General features: G+C 38.4%; 1 protein-coding gene across 6 annotated transcripts in view; it reads right to left on the bottom strand.

Annotated features, from left to right (window-relative positions):
* LEMD3 (LEM domain containing 3) overlaps window positions 1–17,083 on the bottom strand; it is an 81,913-nt gene extending 64,830 nt beyond the window's left edge. For 3 of the 6 annotated variants that reach the window (XM_082351234.1, XM_082351232.1, XM_082351233.1), the window contains exon 1: window positions 15,497–17,083. In XM_082351234.1, the coding sequence (XP_082207360.1) occupies window positions 15,497–17,033 (1,537 nt within the window). In that variant the 5' untranslated portion in view covers window positions 17,034–17,083. The remainder of the gene's footprint in view (window positions 1–15,496) is intronic. The other 3 variants (XM_082351230.1, XM_082351231.1, XM_082351235.1) reach the window with 1 other exon arrangement.
* Between the last annotated feature and the right edge of the window lie 1,002 nt (window positions 17,084–18,085).

Raw genomic sequence — 18,085 nt, 5'->3', positions numbered from 1 at the left:
AAAGAAGATAGGAAGTGTTTGCTTAAAAAAATAAAATAAGCAATCTAAACCAACCCAACAGAATGTTGTATTCCTATTTTTTTTAAATGTATTTGGACTGATATTCTGCCTACAACAAAATTCAGGCAAGGACACTAAATCACTCTAGTTTCTCTCATTCTCCAACTCAAATATTACAGAATTTTTTTAAAAGGTACTAAATATTTTCAAAGTAATTGGATGGTTATCTTTATCCTTTTTCCTTCTTGGATGACACAGTATTAATATAATTTATAACTTTAATATATTAATTTCAACCTAGTATAATTTTTAAACTTTAAAATACAAATTAAAATTTTTTAATTTAAATAAAAATTTCCACTAAGTAATGCTTACTTCTGAAGTTAAGTCATTTAGATGAATGAAAAATATCTTTTCACACTGAAAGGCAGTGAGGTAAAATGGAAAAAAAAACTCTCTGGAGCAAGGAATACTTCTTCCAAAATTTATGACTTGTGACCTTAGGTAAGTCACCCTCTCTGAGACTCTATCTAGTAAACTAACATAAAATGGGATGTTTTGCGACTATGCATACCAATATGGGGAGAAAAGAGATTAATAAATCTTAGCTTTTTTTTTCTTTTCCCAATCCTCGCATGAAATTAAAAAATAGACGGCACTCAGTTTACAAATAACACAATATACCACTACTCCATTCCTCATTCGTCTCTGCCATGGAGCTACTGGGAAGAAATGACAGAGTTCTCAGAAAATCTGTTAGTTAGAAAGAGACGAAATGGAAGACCTCAAGGCAAGGCTCCCTGCCAAAAACCTTCTTATAACACCTGAATTTTACACTAAATGCCAAAAATTTCACTAATCAGAGAGAGAAGCTGGGTTAACTAAAATCTTGTATTTAAAGTACAATCACCTCTGAGAAGATTAAAGGGCTTTTACCAGTTGATAGGTTGGTCAGTCAGTCATTTAAACATTACAACTGATTTCCCAACATTCACTATGATTGTCTTGAAAACAAATTCTAAAATATAACCAGTATATACAATTTCCTTATAGCATGCTTTAAGCAGTGTTTCTTCACTTTTTAAGTAAAAGGACTTCTTCATTTATATCAAGATGTTCAGATCCCCAAAGTAGTATTTTTAGTATTCACATACTAAGAAAATATGACAAAATTCTACCATGAATATATAATTTTTTTGTATTCTAATCATAGCAGTATTGATACGTAGTTGAAAAATAATAGAACAATATGAGAAGGGCAAATCATTTGTTAGGTCCTCAGACAATACCTTGTAATGCGTGGTGTTCCCAAAATGTTTTTCAGCGCATAAGTTGAGCACTATGGACCTAACTTCTAACTGAAAAATGTAGGCAACCCAACTAACTATACATATAAGGATGAAGGATGATTTAGGGAAGCTGGGTTAATTTCTGATTCCATATTGGCTCAATCCTCACTAAAGATAATCACATTATCAAATTTTATCATAAAATCACATCAATTTTATTATCAGAATTCTATAATATTGTGAATTAATTCAATCGAATGGATTTCTCTATCATTTAGCTAAAAGTACCTGAACTGAGAAAATAAAGAGTTCCAATTTGGTAAAAGGGGAAGAGGGAATGCGAGAGAGAAATGCAGTATAGTACAATGGTTAGGGGATGAGCTTTCAAGTCATACTGCCACAGTTCAACCAACAAAATAACACCACAACTCCCCTCTCTCACCTATAACCTTGGACAGAGTGATTAGCCTAATCTTCCATTACAGATTCTTCATTTATCAAATCATGTAAAAAATGCTTAAGACTTAAATGCTTAAGTGTAAACATTTATGTTTATACTTGCCAAGCACCCAGTAGGTAGACCTACTATTTATTATAGAGCATTATACTACATGAAGTAAGTCAGACAGAGAAAGACAAATTCTGTACGATCTCACTTGTATGTGGAATCTAAAAAAAAAACGAACTTGTAGAAACAGAGCAGACTGGTGGCAGCCAGAGGTGGGGGGTAGGGAGGTGGGTGAAATGGGTAAAGGTGGTTAAAAGGTACAAATTTCCAGTTATAAGATGAATAAGTCCTGGGGATGTAATGTACAGTGTGGTGACTATATTTAACAATACTGTACTGTATAAATGAAAGCTGCTAAGAGAGTAGGTCTTAAAAGTTCTCATTACAAGAATATAACTACATATGGTGACGGATGTTAACTAAACTTATTGTGGTAATCATTTCACAAAACATACATATATCAAATCATTACATAGTACACCTTAAACTAACACAATGTTATATGTCAATTATATCTCAATTTTTTTAAAAAAAGAAAAAATTTGAAGTACTGAGCACTTAGATGTTTAACCAAGATCACAGTAGAATGCCAAGTAGCTCAGGCCAGCATAAGAACAGGAATTAAGAGACACAAAAGTATAAGAAGAGAAAACATAAAAAGCCAAAAATAAACTTGCTTCCTCCTAATCCAACTCCCACAGAACATGACCCACACTCTGAGGACCTAAAACTTACACCAATACTATACTAGTACTAAGACAGGATATGTTTTTTTAAATTGAAGTATGGTTGCTATATAATATAAGCTATAGGTGTACAATACAGTGATTCACAATTTTTAAAGGCTATACTCCATTCACAGTTATAAAACACTGGCTATATTCCCTGTGTTGTACAATATATCCTTGTGGCTTATTTTATACATAATAGTTTGTACCTCTTAATCCCCCACCTCTATGTTGCCCCTCTTCCCTTTCCTCTCCACTGGTAACCATTAGTTTGTTCACTATAACTGTGAGTCTGCTTCTTTTTTCTTATATTCACTAGTTTGTTGTATTTTTTAGATTTCACATATAAGTAATATCATAGAGTATTTGTCTTTCTCTGACTTATTTCACTTAGCATAATACCCTCCAAGGCCATTCATGTTGTTGCAAATGTCAAAATTTCATTATTGTTTATGGCTGAGTAGTATTCCATTGTATATATACATATATGCCACATCCTCTTTATCCATTTATCTGTTGATGGACACTTAGGTTGCTTATCTTGGCAACTGTAAATAATGCTGCTGTGAACATTAGAGTGCATGTATCTTTTTGAATTAGTGTTTTTAAAATAGGATATGGTTTTAAATAGGCTTCTATGGGCTAGCCTGGGAACTTAGAAACAGTGTAGTTAGATATGTTCCAAGTTCAAACAACTATTTTACACATGATCTGGAAGACAACCATTCAAAAATTAAGGACTGTCCATTTTTTTCTTTTAGAAGTAAACAGCTTGTCTTTGTGAGCAAACATTCTCTATGAATCTAAACATAATTCAAAGAAATTACTCAAATTCATTAATGTTGCTAAGTATAAATCCATCATAAAATAACACCATGCAAAAGAACTGAGATAATTTTTATAATTCAAAGAGCATGATGAATAAGATCATCCAAAAATCTTTCTCAAAGTGAGGTACTGAAACCTTTAAAATTTTTTTTACTAAAACAAAAGTTTTATTAGTAATCCTGTTTTCATTTTTCTCAATAGTAGCTGACTTTCCCCTTATCTCCCCAAACAGTCATGTGCCAGAATCAAAAGGTCATCCCTCCCTCCTACGTGTCTACTTTGAAGAGCTATACAAAGCAGTTTACAACAGGACATGGTGAAAAGAATATAAAGGAATATTCCCAATTAGAAATATAAGTAAGAATTTAGGGGATACCTCTTCCACTTTAACCTAAAAATGCTCTGTATTTATATTTTAAAACAAGGACTAATTAAATCAAAAGTCACTGCAGTGAATCAAAAATAACTGAGCAATGGAAGAACTAAATCTCATTCACCAACCTGCCTTAGGTAAGTGGCCATGCTTTAAAACAGTGCAATACAATGAAAAGGACAAGAATTTTGGGGTCAGACTTGGTTTTAAATCCCTGCTCTCCTACAGACTACCTGTTTGACCTTAGACCTTAAACAAATTAACATCTCTTATACCTCACTGTATTTATAAAATGAGAAGAGTAAAATCTGCATCATGGAGTTATTATAAAGATTAACTGAAAATATTATGGAGAACACAATGCAAGGCACATTGTAAGATTCAAAAATTAGTAGCTGTTAGATCTCATTAAACCAACAATATAACTCCATAACTCAGGGCAGTCTAGAGCTGCGTTATCCTATATAGTAGCCACTAGCCACATGTGGCCACTGAGCACTTGAAATTTAGCTAGTCTGATTTGAGACAGGCTGTAGGTATAAAATAGGCTGTTAGTACAAAAAAAGAATGTAAAATATCTCAATAATTTTTAAACTGATTATGTTGAAATGATAATATTCTAGATTACCAGATTAAGTAAAATCTATTTAAAGTTAACTTCACCTGTTTCTTTTTACATTTTAATATGGCTACTGGAAAAACTAAAATTACACATGTGGTTTATATTTCTATTAGACAGCTCTGGTCTGAAACCACATCTTTGATACAATTTCAAATGCAAAATGAGATGAAAATTTCATTATGTGCTTCATATGAATTATCTAGGAGACTGAAGATCCTAATGTACTTTAAATTCCTTATAATTTAATTAGCATGATTTTAATGTTTATCAAATTCATTTTATTATTTCATCCCCCCCAATTTCTTGATTACCCCCACTCAATCTATTGCCTATTCATGGGGACACACCTCACCTTCCCACTTTACCAATAATAGTACTCATGGTATCTTCCAAACGGGATGAAGAACAGCATGTGACAGGCCATTCTTCTCTACCAGCTGCAAGTACTTTCTGTCCTTCAGATAATGTTAACAGAAGACTCATCCATATTCCTAAGAAATGTTTTTCTGTCTCAAATTCACTACTATATTTTGGATTAAAGCAATGTATCCCATCTCTGTCTTTCCTATCAGCAAGTCTACCTTCTAGCGGTCCAGGAGGCTAAAATCTAGTTTCAAATTGTGCTTCACAATCTATTACATTAATATAACTGCAAAGATAGAAAATTCTTTTTCAGCACCTAGAGATAAGGCACTAACTAGGTAATGTAAAAATATGATTCCTTTTATCTGCTCAGACAACTTGAGAGAAAGCTTAACAAAATACTGATAAGAACTATAAATTTAACCAACTCTTCCATTACTTATTAACATTGCCGACAGGACATGTCATAGTGCTGAACACGTGCTGTTTAAATTAAACTACTATAGCTGGGAAATTCTAACTTACAGCATTAAAAATATACATTTATACAACACTTCTAATTTCTCCAAAGCATTTCCATAGACATTATCACATCAGTTCCCTACAAAAGTCACTGGCTGGAAGTAGAGCTGATTTTACTATCCCCTCATTTGACAGATGCAAAAACCAAAGCCCAGAGGTCACAAGCGATTTACCTGCCGAAATAAAGTTAGTAGGTGAGAAAAGATACCTAAGAAAATCTACGGCTTCCCAGTGGCTAAGACTGTGGACCCTTAGTCAGATCATGGGTTCAAATGCTGTCTTTAAAACTTAGTAGCTGTGGGATCTTAAGTCACACCTAACCCTATTCCCTCTATATTTCAGTTTTCTCATGAGATAACATTAATAGTTTCCCTCATGGAAATTAATATAAAGGTGCTCACACACAGAAAGTTCTCAATAAATGCTTTTATCATTTAAGGCTTTAGAATCTAAAAGAAAGAACATTTAAAGGTGATTTTCTTATTTTAAAAAACAAAGTAAGACTTTTGTCATAAGCATAAGAACATTTATAGAACATCTTAAACCACAATCATAAACATTTCAAATTGATAATATTTTCATTTTTGACAAATTCATTCTTCATGTCTCTTCCTTTTTTTACTCTTGAAATTACTTCTAAAATCCTGTAAGAAATGAAACTATTTCTTTTGTAGTAAACTTTATCATAGGGCATACTCAAATTTGCAGAAACTAATTTTTAAAGTCATGTTTCGGAGTCACAATGGACAAATCTGAAACAATGTTGCACAGTAACCAAATCTCAGTTCTGAAGGCTAGCTAGTGCATTTTAGGAAAAAGAAGAGAATGTGGGGGCTGGGAGCGGGAGGGAGGCCGCGTGCTGGGGAAAGAGTATCCCTCCTACAGTTCTAGAAAGTATATACTCATCTTCCGGTATCACATAGTAGGCGCTCAATAAATAATTTATGAGTGAGTAAATGGATGAATGAACAGGAGAACTAAATCAAGCAAGAAAGCGTTTGTGTTACCATAGTAGGTGTCCTTCTAAACCCAGAAGTCATTACCAAGGTTGACCAAGGTTCTAAGCCATAGCCCAGGGACTGGAAGAAACAAATATTCTAAGATTTCCTCCTGCTAATTAATTTCAATGACCCTCTTTATATGTGTTTAAAAAATTATACCTAGGTTGACATGTATACACTGATGTGTATGAAATGGATGACGAATAAGAAAAAATAAATAAAAAATAAATAAACATTAAAAAAAAATTATACCTAGGTGAATTCCTACAGAGCAAAAGCTTCCTTTATAAGTATAACGTGCTTTCAGGAATTAGCCACAATCAGCAAATTCCTTTTGTACATATACACACACATAAAAGGGGTCTCTAACTGCAAAACAAAATTGATGTTCTATGTGTTAAAATGCCCATTGCTCCTAAAGGATTTTTTTCCATTCACGTATATTCAGGACAGGAGAGCAACTGTTGGTGTATACTTAACCACTTATCACTCAACTTGCAGTTTTGCACCCAGCCTTATTTTAAATGTTAGCTTGCCATTTGATATCAACATAGCTATAAAGATGAATTTAGAAGTCATCTTGCAAAAACATTTTAAGCAAAAAACTATGACATAGAGCAATAACTCTGCTACCCAGGCAAAACAAGTGGTATAATTTTAAACTCTATACCTCTAGAAATAAAGAAAAAAAATTAAGACCTTGTAAAAATAATAATGACGGCTTCAATGTGACAGACTTGTTATCCTATTTTCAGATATTACCTGTTAGTATAAATTTTCACAATCTTTTTAAAAGCTAATTTCCTTAGAAATATATTTTCAAAAGAATGATGTAAAACATGTAAAATTTAACTATACAATGTTAGATAAATAAATATTAAAACCTAAACACTTCCTTCCTAGTCCACTCTTGTTTTGCTTTGTTTTTTAAAGATTTTATTTATTTATTTGGCTGTGTCGGGTCTTCGTTGTTGCGCGCGGGCTTTCTCTAGTTGTGGCGAGTGGGGGCTACTCTTCGTTATGGTGCATGGGCTTCATATTGCAGTGGCTTCTCTTGTCGCGGAGCATGGGCTCTAGGAGTGCGGGCTTCAGTAGTTGCAGCACGCAGGCCCTAGAGTGCGCAAGCTTCAGTAGTTGTGGCACTCGGGCTCAGTAGTTGCAGCGCACGGGCTGAGTTGCTCCGCGGCATGGTCAACTCTTGTTTAAAAATTATTTTTGACAGTGATGTTAATAAAGAATATTAATTAGATCAAATTTTACATATTTTTTTTAACTATCACTTGTGTGATTCAGGTTAAAACATGCATTACTAAAACAGCAAAATCCAAATATACTGCTACTGGTTCACTTTAAAATCTGTTAAAAATAAATTCTGGGGCTTCCCTGGTGGCGCAGTGGTTGAGAATCTGCCTGCTAATGCAGGGGACACGGGTTCGAGCCCTGGTCTCGGAGGATCCCACATGCCGTGGAGCAACTGGGCCCGTGAGCCACAATTACTGAGCCTGCGCGTCTGGAGCCTGTGCTCCACAACAAGAGAGGCCGCGACAGTGAGAGGCCTGTGCACCCCGATGAAGAGTGGCCCCCACTTGCCACAACTAGAGAAAGCCCACGCACAGAAACGAAGACCCAACACAGCCATAAATAAAGAAAGAAAGAAAGAAAGAAAGAATACACAGCTTCTTTTTAAAAATAAATAAATAAATAAATTCTGAGTATGAAAGTCAAAATATAAAGTTATGAGACAATACATGTTATAATAATTTCTACAATTAGTATTGTGCTGGATTCCCAAATTAAATAGTAGCAATTTTTAGTGTATAATAAATTAATACAGGATTAGAATAAAGACATACCATTAGTAATATGCTTTTCGTAAAGAAGTTACTACTACTTGCTTACCATATATTTTATAGATTTCCAAAAGTTTAAGGTATACTTCATTATTTATTTATTTATTTACTTATTTAATTTTTGGCTGCGTTGGATCTTCATTGCTGCGCATGGCCTTTCTTGGGTTGCGGCAAGCGGGGGCTACTCTTTGTTGCAGTGCGCAGGCTTCTCACTGTGGTGGCTTCTCTTGTTGCGGAGCATGGGCTCTAGGCTCGCAGGCTTCAGTAGTTGCAGCACATGGGCTCAGTAATTGTGGCTCACCGGCTTAGTTGCTCCGCAGCATGTGGGATCTTCCCAGACCAGGGATCAAACCCATGTCCCCTGCATTGGCTGGCGGATTCTTAACCACTGCGCCACCAGGGAAGTCCAAGGTATACTTCATTTTTAAACTCTTATAAACTAAATATCTCTTTGCACTGACGTTATAACCTCTTTGCTCTGAGGTTCCTTTTATTTATATAAAATATTTTTCAGATAGGTAAATATATAGAATGATTAGTGAGCGAGGAGAAGCTACTTTAAAACTTCATAACTCTACTGGGTAATCATAAAATTATCTAATTTTTTAAAACATCCCTGAAATTACAGAATGCTTCATTTCCATTGAAACAAATATACACATAGGGAAAATACATTAAAAGCTTTTTTAAAAGGTGCAAAAAAAGGGAGAACAAATGTACTAAAAGATTTTTACATCTTGAAAATGAACAATGGAAAACCTAAGTTTTAAAGTGGTAATGCAGGGGACTCCCCTGGTGGCCCAGTGGTTAAGACTCCGTGCTTCCAACGCAGGGGGCGCAGGTTCGATCCCTGGTCAGGGAACGCCGCATGGCCAAAAAATAAAAATAAAATAATTTTTAAAAATTAAAAAAAAAAAGTGGTAATGCAAATCAGAGGACCACTATCCCCACCAGTCTGAGACTATGCAAATCTTTTAAAAATTAGAAATAGTATCATATGCCTTATAGTTTTACATATTATATAATGTGTATTATATTATAGCAGACTGCCCTCCTCATATATCAATGAATTAATTAATCTAAAACCTTATAGAAGGATAAACAGTTCCACATGATTCCTAATCGTCAAGTAAGTACAAATTTGTACTTTCTTGTACTAACGTTAGGTTTCAAAGATTATCCTTGGCACTTCTAGGATTTCATGCATTAAGCAGCTTCACCCATCCATATCTTTCATAATTTCCTAGATAATAATAATAGTGGAGAACATATACAGAGCCCTTATGTACTTGCACATATTAAAAGGCAATCTAGCAGGGTGGTTAAGTGCCACTATCTGAGTCCAAATACTGCCTCTGCACTCATGACCCTAGGCAAGTTATGTAACTTCTCTGTGTCTCAGTTTCTTTATCTATAAAATGGGATAAATACCTGCCTCATGAAGATTACTTGACAATTATAATTGTTTAGGCTCAGTGCCTGGCACAAAGTGCTACATAAGGGTTAGCTGCTGTTATTATTATTCCTATGTGTCATGTGCTGAGTCGAGTACTTTACATGCATTATTTCATTTAATTCTGACTTAACTCTATTTTACAGATGAGAATATTGAGGTTTACAGGGGTTCAGCAACTTGCCTTTAATAAAAAAGCTAACAAGAGGAAGGGCCCAAATTCAAACCCAGGTTGCCTCTTTAATGATCCAAGCCCTGATATCTATGCCAATGTTTCAAACTAGGCTCCATGAATACACTCATAGGGAACTTACAAGTTTTCACTCTGATGATTTTTATTTTAAATTATGCTAGAGATAATTTTCAGATGAAAGACATTTTTACATAGTAGATTTTAATTTCTCAAATCATCAGACTGGGATATGCAATCCCCTGGTATTCCCAGGAATATTCTTAGAGGTCTAAGAATTTTTTTGTTCTTACAAAGTAGTCAACTTCTCACTCAGCTTTCATTCTTCAAGAATGAGGGCAACAACTACTTTTCAAAATCCTTATGCCCATTTCATTACAGATTCAAAGTTTTGACCTTTCGGCTAGTCTACTTGAAAAAGTAAAAATATAATTTTTTAAAAACTATGGTACCTTTTGCAGCACTCAGTCTTGTCTTTAAGAACGAAACACCCACACGAAAAGAAACAAATATTAAAAAGGTTATCTATTCCTTTAGTAAACAGTACTTTACTTTCACATTAAGCATCAGTTTCTCATCTTTAATCCAATTATATAACTACAATAGCCTACAGGATATTGCTACTTGAATAACTCAAAAAATAAGCCCCAAATAAACTCATTTTCTCTATGCTGCCTTTCCCCCAAAAAGATCCCTTTTCAACATCTCTAATTCCTGTCAATGGTATTACTGTTCTCTCAGTCATCCAGGCTCATGACCCTGTGGTCAAGAGAGAGAAATGAAAGAGCCTGTGCTCTTTTCCAGTGTACTCAATTCCTCCTGTAGGAACATTACCTCAAGGAGCTGTAATCTATCTGGCACAGTGGACATACACAATTATAAACATGAAATAAATGCTATGAAGGATGCATAAGATCTTCTTTGAGTAGAGAATGATGGACCAAACTCTAGGGTAAAGAGGATAGGGAGACAGAGAAGACATCCAGAGGTGAGACTTTTAAGAACGAATAGCAGTTAGTAGAGAGGAAGAAACAACCTGCACATGCACAAAAGCACAAAAATCTCAGTGACATATTCAGTGAACACCAAGCAGTGTTCCAGAAAGTTCCAGTTTTCCAGAAAGTAAAGTGTGGTAACAGGGACTGCTAAGAAATGAAGCTAGAAAGAGCAGGCATACTTAGATCATGAACAGTTTAGCCAAGGAGTTTACATTCTATCCAATGAGTAAGGGAAAGCCACTGAGTAATTTTAAGCATGAATGAATTACTGCATTCTTGTTTTAGAAATATTGCTCTGACACTGAAAAACAGACGGGAAGAGCTACAGCCGAGAAGCACGGACAACTGTTAGAAGACTGCTAAATCAGTTCAGGCAAGAGACTAGCCTAGAGCAGTGGGGAATGGAGAGAAATAGATGGGGTCAAAAGATAGGTAGCAGGTAAAACTACAGGATTTGGTAACAAGATAGACTGAGCTTTGAGGTTTGGTAGGAAGATGGAGGAAAGGAAGGAATCAAGGCAAATTCAAGGTTTTTAGCTTGAGCTCTGGGTGGATGGAAATGCCATTAACTAAAACAGGGAACAAAACAGGAGAAACAAGGTAAAAGGAAGTAAAGCTGATGAGTACAGATGGTGTTAGTACTTCTGGTACATCCAGAAGAAATTGTCTAACAAATGGTTAAGTCTAGAACCCAAGAGAGAAAAATTTAAGATGAAAATATAACATTGGGAGGTATTAGCCAGTAGAGTGGATGAAACTGCCTAGGAAAACTGTACAAAAGGATAAGCGTTCCAGAGTCCACCAATATTTAAAACACAGGCAGACAAATAAATGAAAAGTAGAAGAGAGTGGTGATACAGAAGTTTGGAAAGGAGAGAGTTTCACAAAGAAGGGAACTGTCAGTGTACTGAATGTATCAAAGAGGTGAAGAGAACTTTAAAGCTTCTCTCGGTTAGCAATTAAGTAACTGGTGACAGAGAGGTTACAGAGGAATGGATGGTGAAAAAAAAAAAAAAGCTAAACTAGACAGGGGTTGAGTGAATGGCAGGGGAGGAAAGAGTAATCTTGGCTGAGATGAGACTAAGAGCTAGAGGAGAACAGAGGGTTAAAGAACATTTTCAGGATGGCAGAGATTTTAGCATTTTTATCGGACTAGAAAGGGACCAGTGAAATGTGAGATTTTTAAATTATGCCTTTGTACTTAAACTTACTATAAGGAAAGCTACCCATTATACAATACTAAGTGAAAAAAGAAACTGAAGAATATGTATAGTAGGATGTTACTTAAAATAAAATTCAGACTCTGTTTTATGCCTTTCAAGTTACTACCATTACCATGTGTTAGCAACTATCTGAAATTCTTATTTGTTTAGTTGTCTATCTTCCCCCCTAGAATGTAAGCTCCATGAGAAGAGAGATTTCATCTGCCTTGTTCTCCACATATTCCTGCTGCTTAAAATAGTGCTTGGCACATAGTAGGCACTCTACTGTTGAATGAAAATGTGTATGTGCACACACACATACATATATATGAATGCATGTATTTACATGAAAAGCATAAAGAAAGTTCTAATTTATTATTTGAACTTATTTATGCCAAGGGTGAGTGTGAGACTAGGAGGAGAGGTAAACAATACTGATTCATTTTTTGCTTCATAGATCTCTATTCAAATTTTCTACAAAAATCATGTCTTTTGTAACTGAAAAACAACTTTTAATAATGATCAGATGAGCCTAAGAAAGTTAATCTATTCTGCCTCTCTATGTTCTTTTGGTGGGTTGTCTTGATCTAATCTGACTGCAGGCTGATCCTTGAGCTGTTTTGGTAGGGCAGTTCAAAGCTAGAATCTTAAACCTTAGAGCTGGAAAGAACGTAGACATCATCTAAGCCAACTCCCTAGTTTTACAGATGAGAAAGCAGACACTCATAGTAATTTAATAAAAGTAACTTAATTAATAAAATTAGGGTACTGATGAGAAGTTTTTAAAGAACAAATGATTAGGAACTATTTAAAAGGCTAATCTATTACATGCTATACATAATTTAAATGGTAACTAATGAAAGCTTATGAAAGCTTACTCTCACATATAACCTACAATCTTCTGGTGAAATTATTACTCAAAGTAAAACTATTTCCTTAAGCACACTATTTGACCAATGACCCCTACAGTTAAGCACTGGCTAACCATTATAATATGACAAAGGATTCAGAATACATAAATATAGGGAGTGAAGTTATTCACCGTTAGGTGTGCAAACTAACTGAACTAACAGGCACTTCTTTCTACCAGGATACACAATAGGTCGAGTATATAATACATTTAAGGATTCATCACACTTTGACTCAAATTTCTGTATCAATGTCTACAATGTGTATTTAATAGAATTTAATAAAAATTAAATGTTGAATAGGTAAGAAATACACTACTAAATATTTACAGAAATGACTTAACTATTTCTCTTTACATATATACTGTAGTTTACCAGGAATACAACAAATTTTATCTAAACTTCTGAATATCACTTTAAGCTTGTTTACAAACTATCTCATTTGATCCTCACAACAACTCCATAGACAGCAGAAATTATTACTCCCATTTAATATGTAAGAATGAGGCTCAGAAGTTAACTTGACTAAGGTCATCTTGACAAGTCCTAGGACCCAGATCCTCTACCTCTTAGCCACTGTTCTTTCCATCACCCAAGCTACCTCATATTTACCATTTATTAAAGTGCAAACCACTTTATAATTTCCTTCCTTCCACAATGGTGGAGGTGGGGGGGGGCAGGTACCTAAGCCCTAGCAATCCTATCCCTAGTACTTAAGAGAATATTAGCCATTCATCTTAGTAGTGACAAGAAAGATGTGACAAGTCACCTTAGTTGAGAATTGTGCACATCAGTAATTCTGTATGAAATCCTACCAAGTACTCAATTATTTTCTTAATTCTAATAAAAGTATCCTCTTATTTAGAAAGCTCTCTATAAACAATACCCAAAGTAGTATGGGCTTAATAGTTGAAAAAAATCTGAAACCAAATCTTAGTCCTATCACTCACTAGCTGTTCAACTATGGGTACATTTCTTAACTTCTTTGAGTCTCACTGTCCTCATCTCTAGAGTGACGATGACACCATCTGCCTCTGTGAGTTGTTGGGCAGATTGAGTGACAATATGTGCAAAGCCTTTAGTTCTTAGAAAAGGGCCAGAACAGACCAGGTTCTGTTGGAGAAACAAACATGCAGGAAGGCACTACTCATGGGTAATGTCATTTATGTGAACTTTACTAGTATAACTTCTAGTGTGACCTTATTTCTTGTCTCTCTCTAATATCTGGGGCAGGATACAATATATCACTCTTGCTCCCAGGGTACCAATTTACAGTGAGTGCTGGATTTCAGCCCTCTTCTAAATCCTCTAGTTAAGGAATATCATAATCTATTATTTGACTATCTTAGAATTGGCTATACCAAACCAAAGCTTACACTATTTTCACTCCACTCTTTATGTCTGCTAACTGCATCATTCACTATTTTGAAATAAAATAAGAGTAAGCCAATTTTATAAATACAAATCATGATACAGCGAATTCATGTTGGGTGAAAAGGGCAGGAAGTTTCAGGGGGCAGGGGGAGGGGAGAAGGACCTAACACTGAGAAATTATGTATTCAGCAGTCCATCATGCACTAAATTTACTTTCTCTCTTTTAATTTTCCCAGGCATCATCCTAATCAAGATTAGCATCGTTTTACAGATTTTGCAAGGGAAGCTTAAACTCTGGCTCACTCCCCCTTGCTCAAGGTACTATATAACCTACAGGAAGGCTCTTGCTCAACTCAAGGCCTTTCCTCCTCCTCTTGTGATCTCTGCCCAGAATGCTCTCCTGTCTCCTACAAGGCCGTCACCTTCTCCTGCTTCAGGTCTCACTTCAAATAGTTCCTACTCTATCTCTAAAGTAGAATACACCAGTTACTCCATCCTTATTTCCTTCATAGAACACAAAGCCATCAGTATTTATCTTCCTGTGTTGAAGGGCAGCATAGATGATGCTGGCTTAATGAATGAGTGAACACACCTGCCTACAGACATTTAGCAAGTAAAAGGCAGGGCCTGGAGACCAATCCAGATTAATCTGACTGCAAACCCCTGCAGTTCCCTACCACTATTTTTTTTCAGTGGTGGAAGGGGAGGTGCTTCGGGCTGGGAAATCAATGTAGAGGTATGCCTTCCTACTTTCTATCTGTATTCATTCACTTTAAAGAAATTACAAAACTACCTACACATATACTTAGTACTACAAAACATTTAACCAGAATTTCAAGAGATCTTACCTTGCCTTTTAGAACCACAACTCAATTTGGGAAAACAAAAACAAACCAACAAAAAACCCACTGCATTAATGATGCCCCTGAACAAAATACCTCCAAACTGTTGAGTAATTGGATTGGTATCTCCACATATGGTTATTTACGGCCAAAAGAAAATTTAACAGACTTGCTTGTAATATTTTGTTCTTTTATAAGATGTTCTGAATTTCCCCGTACTTCATACAGAAAAATCTTAAAACCAGCCATGGGATTATCATTCTTATCATGGTAATCACGTTCTTTCTTAAAGAAAGATGATACGAATGCACTCCATCTGTTGTGTTTCACTATCAAACCATGTTCTTGCAGACAGAAGTCACCTCGGGTAAAACGCCCAGTGCGGTGAGAGCCGACCACTAACACCATTCCCTTTGTTGCCTTCCCCACGGGGTTTAATACTTACTGCTGAGTCCTCCGTCCTCGGAGACTCCTGTCCCTCTCATTCCTAGGTAAGTCAGTCCCAATATGAGGAAAAACAGGCAGGCAGCAGTTAAGAGAAACATCGACAAGTAGTGGGCACTGAAACCCCCAGTTGGGGACACCTCCTCCCGTTTAAACTGCTGGAGAAGTTCCTCCTCAGGTTCGGAAAGCTTCGGTTTGTTATATGTGTTCTTCAGGTAGGTATGATTGGAGCCCGTATGATTGGAGTGATTGATCCTGAGTGAACTAGAGGCGGCCACCGCCGCACTGGGAGGGAGGCTGTTGGAAAAAATCCTGGGGGAGTCCACGCCGAAGGCCACACCGCCGATATGATTATTGGTTTTAAGAAGGGAGCCTGCGGACGAATCCAAGGTTGAGTCCACGTCCGCGAGCGGTGGCTGCAGGAGAGGGGCCAGTTTCTTAGCGTTAGCGCGGTATCTAGGAATGGGGCTGGAGTCCGGGGGATCAAACCCTCCTGCCTGCTCCGCCGCCGCCGCCGCCGACTCTTCGACGTTTCGGCTCCTGTCTAGACTCCCGGCGGCCGCCGCCCTGTCATTCATCGCGATTCCTCCCCCTCCCTGAACTGAGGTCTCCAGTCGGCCGCCGGCCGATTTCGCAGGCAGCGAAGAGAGAGGCTTACTATGGCCCCGCCTGGGCCGATGCCGGGAAAGGGAGTCGTCCTTCAATACCTGTCTGCTGGAGGCCACGTCGTCGTCCTCCTCTTCTTCCGAGTCCGAATAGTTCTCCCGGCAGCTGTAGGGGAGAAGCCGGCTGCCATTCACGGTCCGGCCGGACCACAGCGGCTCCTCGGCCTCCGGGTCCCTGTCCTCGCCGTCTTCTCCCTCCTGCTCCTCGTCGTCCGCCGCCCCATCTCTCCCCGACGGGCTCGGCAGCTCGGCAGCCGCCGGCCTCCTGGCCCCCCACCACGAGTGGGGCTTCCTCCGCTCGGCCGAGTTGCTGTTAGTCACCTCGCTGGAGGCCAGGGGCGCCGACGTCGGTTTGAGCCCGCGATACTGGAGCGGAGCCCGGTCTTTCCTCCCGCCGCCGCCGCCGCCGCCGCCGGCCTGGTCCCGGGGACTGGCCTCCACGTCCGACTCGTCCGAGCTGAAGCCCAGCAGTACTTTGCTGCCAGCCGTGGGGGCGGCCGAGGCGCCCCCGGGCCCTCCCAAGGGGCTCTCCGGGCCAGAAGCCGAGATCCGGCCCAAGCCCCCAGGAGTCCGTAAGTAGGAGAGGTCGCCTGAGACCTGCCGGACCCCCATCCCCACGGCCGCCGCCGCTGCTCCTGCGGCGGCGACCGTGGCGGTTGCCGTGTTATTGTTATTACTGTTCCGCGTCTTGGTGCCGCGGCCCCCGGACCGGTGCTGCTGCTGCTCTTCCTCTCGAAGCTTCTTCAGCTTCTTGAGGTAGACCGGGCGGGTGCTCTCCGTCACTGGGCCAGGAGATAGGCCGTAACGGCGGAGCTGAGAGAAAAGCTCCTCATCCGAGAGCTGTTGAGGCGCCGAAGCCGCTGCTGCCGCCATTTTCTCTCCAGGGTGTTTTACAAGCTCCGCGCTACCGGAAGTGACGCGCCGCCCTAGACCCTGAACTAGACCGGACTGCGTCGCCCTCCCAGCGCCACTGGCGCCTTGGCCAATGGGAGGCGCGGGAGGAGCTCACCTGAGCGGGAAAGGGCCACCTGAGTCGCGCGCGGCAGAGACTTATGCGCTTTCACCTCGGGGTGCCAGCACCTTCTTCCCCTCCCTTTCTGTCACCTTCTCCGGCTGTTCTCCGCCCTGGTCTTCCCAGCGCCTCTCCCGGGAACTACCTCTCGCCAAACCACACCTTGACCTCTTCTTCCCAGGTTCCTGCCACCGGGCAGTAATATTGAAGGGAAAACTTAAGTTCATGGCAGTAGTTTTCTTTCATCTTGATTACTGCTGCCAAGGGGAGCTTAGAGACTTAAAGGAATCTTGATGGCCAGACGATTGGTAATTTCCCTGCCTGACTCCTGGTACTCTCTTTTCGCTTTGTCTTTCGGACTGACTTACCAAAAAAAAAAGTGAGTTACTCTCGCTTCTCATTTTGAAAAGCCTCTCCTCTAACATTCCAAGGAAAAGGTAGAGTAAACCAGCCCCAATACAGTTTTCTTCAAGAGTAATGGCTATTCGTTCCCTAGTTCGTTGTAAGGTATTATCGTTTTTCCCCTTTTAAAATCTGATAACCTTGATAGGTCGTCGTTTTCGGAATTGAAAGAGCCAATCACATTATATGACTGAAAAAAGAGAACGTGCCATCCTGCTTATTTCCTTCTTAAGACCTTTCCAACCTATAGTTATTTATTTACTTATTGCTAATGAGTATTTTTATGCATTTGTTTTCCTATTTTTTAATTTATTTATTGTCTTATCCCTTTGAACTGTAAGCTTTATGAGCAGAGGAACCTTGCTTCACCGCTTTAGTGCCTGACACTTCAGACACGTTCAGTAAACGTTTGTTGAACTAATTAATGAATTGCAAAGCTAGGATAGCGTGAGATGAATATTTTGACATGGGAGTGGTGACAGATGAAGAGGAGAAACCTTCACACACAGTC

This window comes from Balaenoptera borealis, assembly GCF_965194805.1.
Source record: "Balaenoptera borealis genome assembly, chromosome: 13".
Classification (NCBI taxonomy): Eukaryota; Metazoa; Chordata; class Mammalia; order Artiodactyla; family Balaenopteridae; genus Balaenoptera; species Balaenoptera borealis.
Note: the sequence above shows the minus strand (reverse complement) of the source record. Positions and strands in the feature narration are given on the sequence as shown.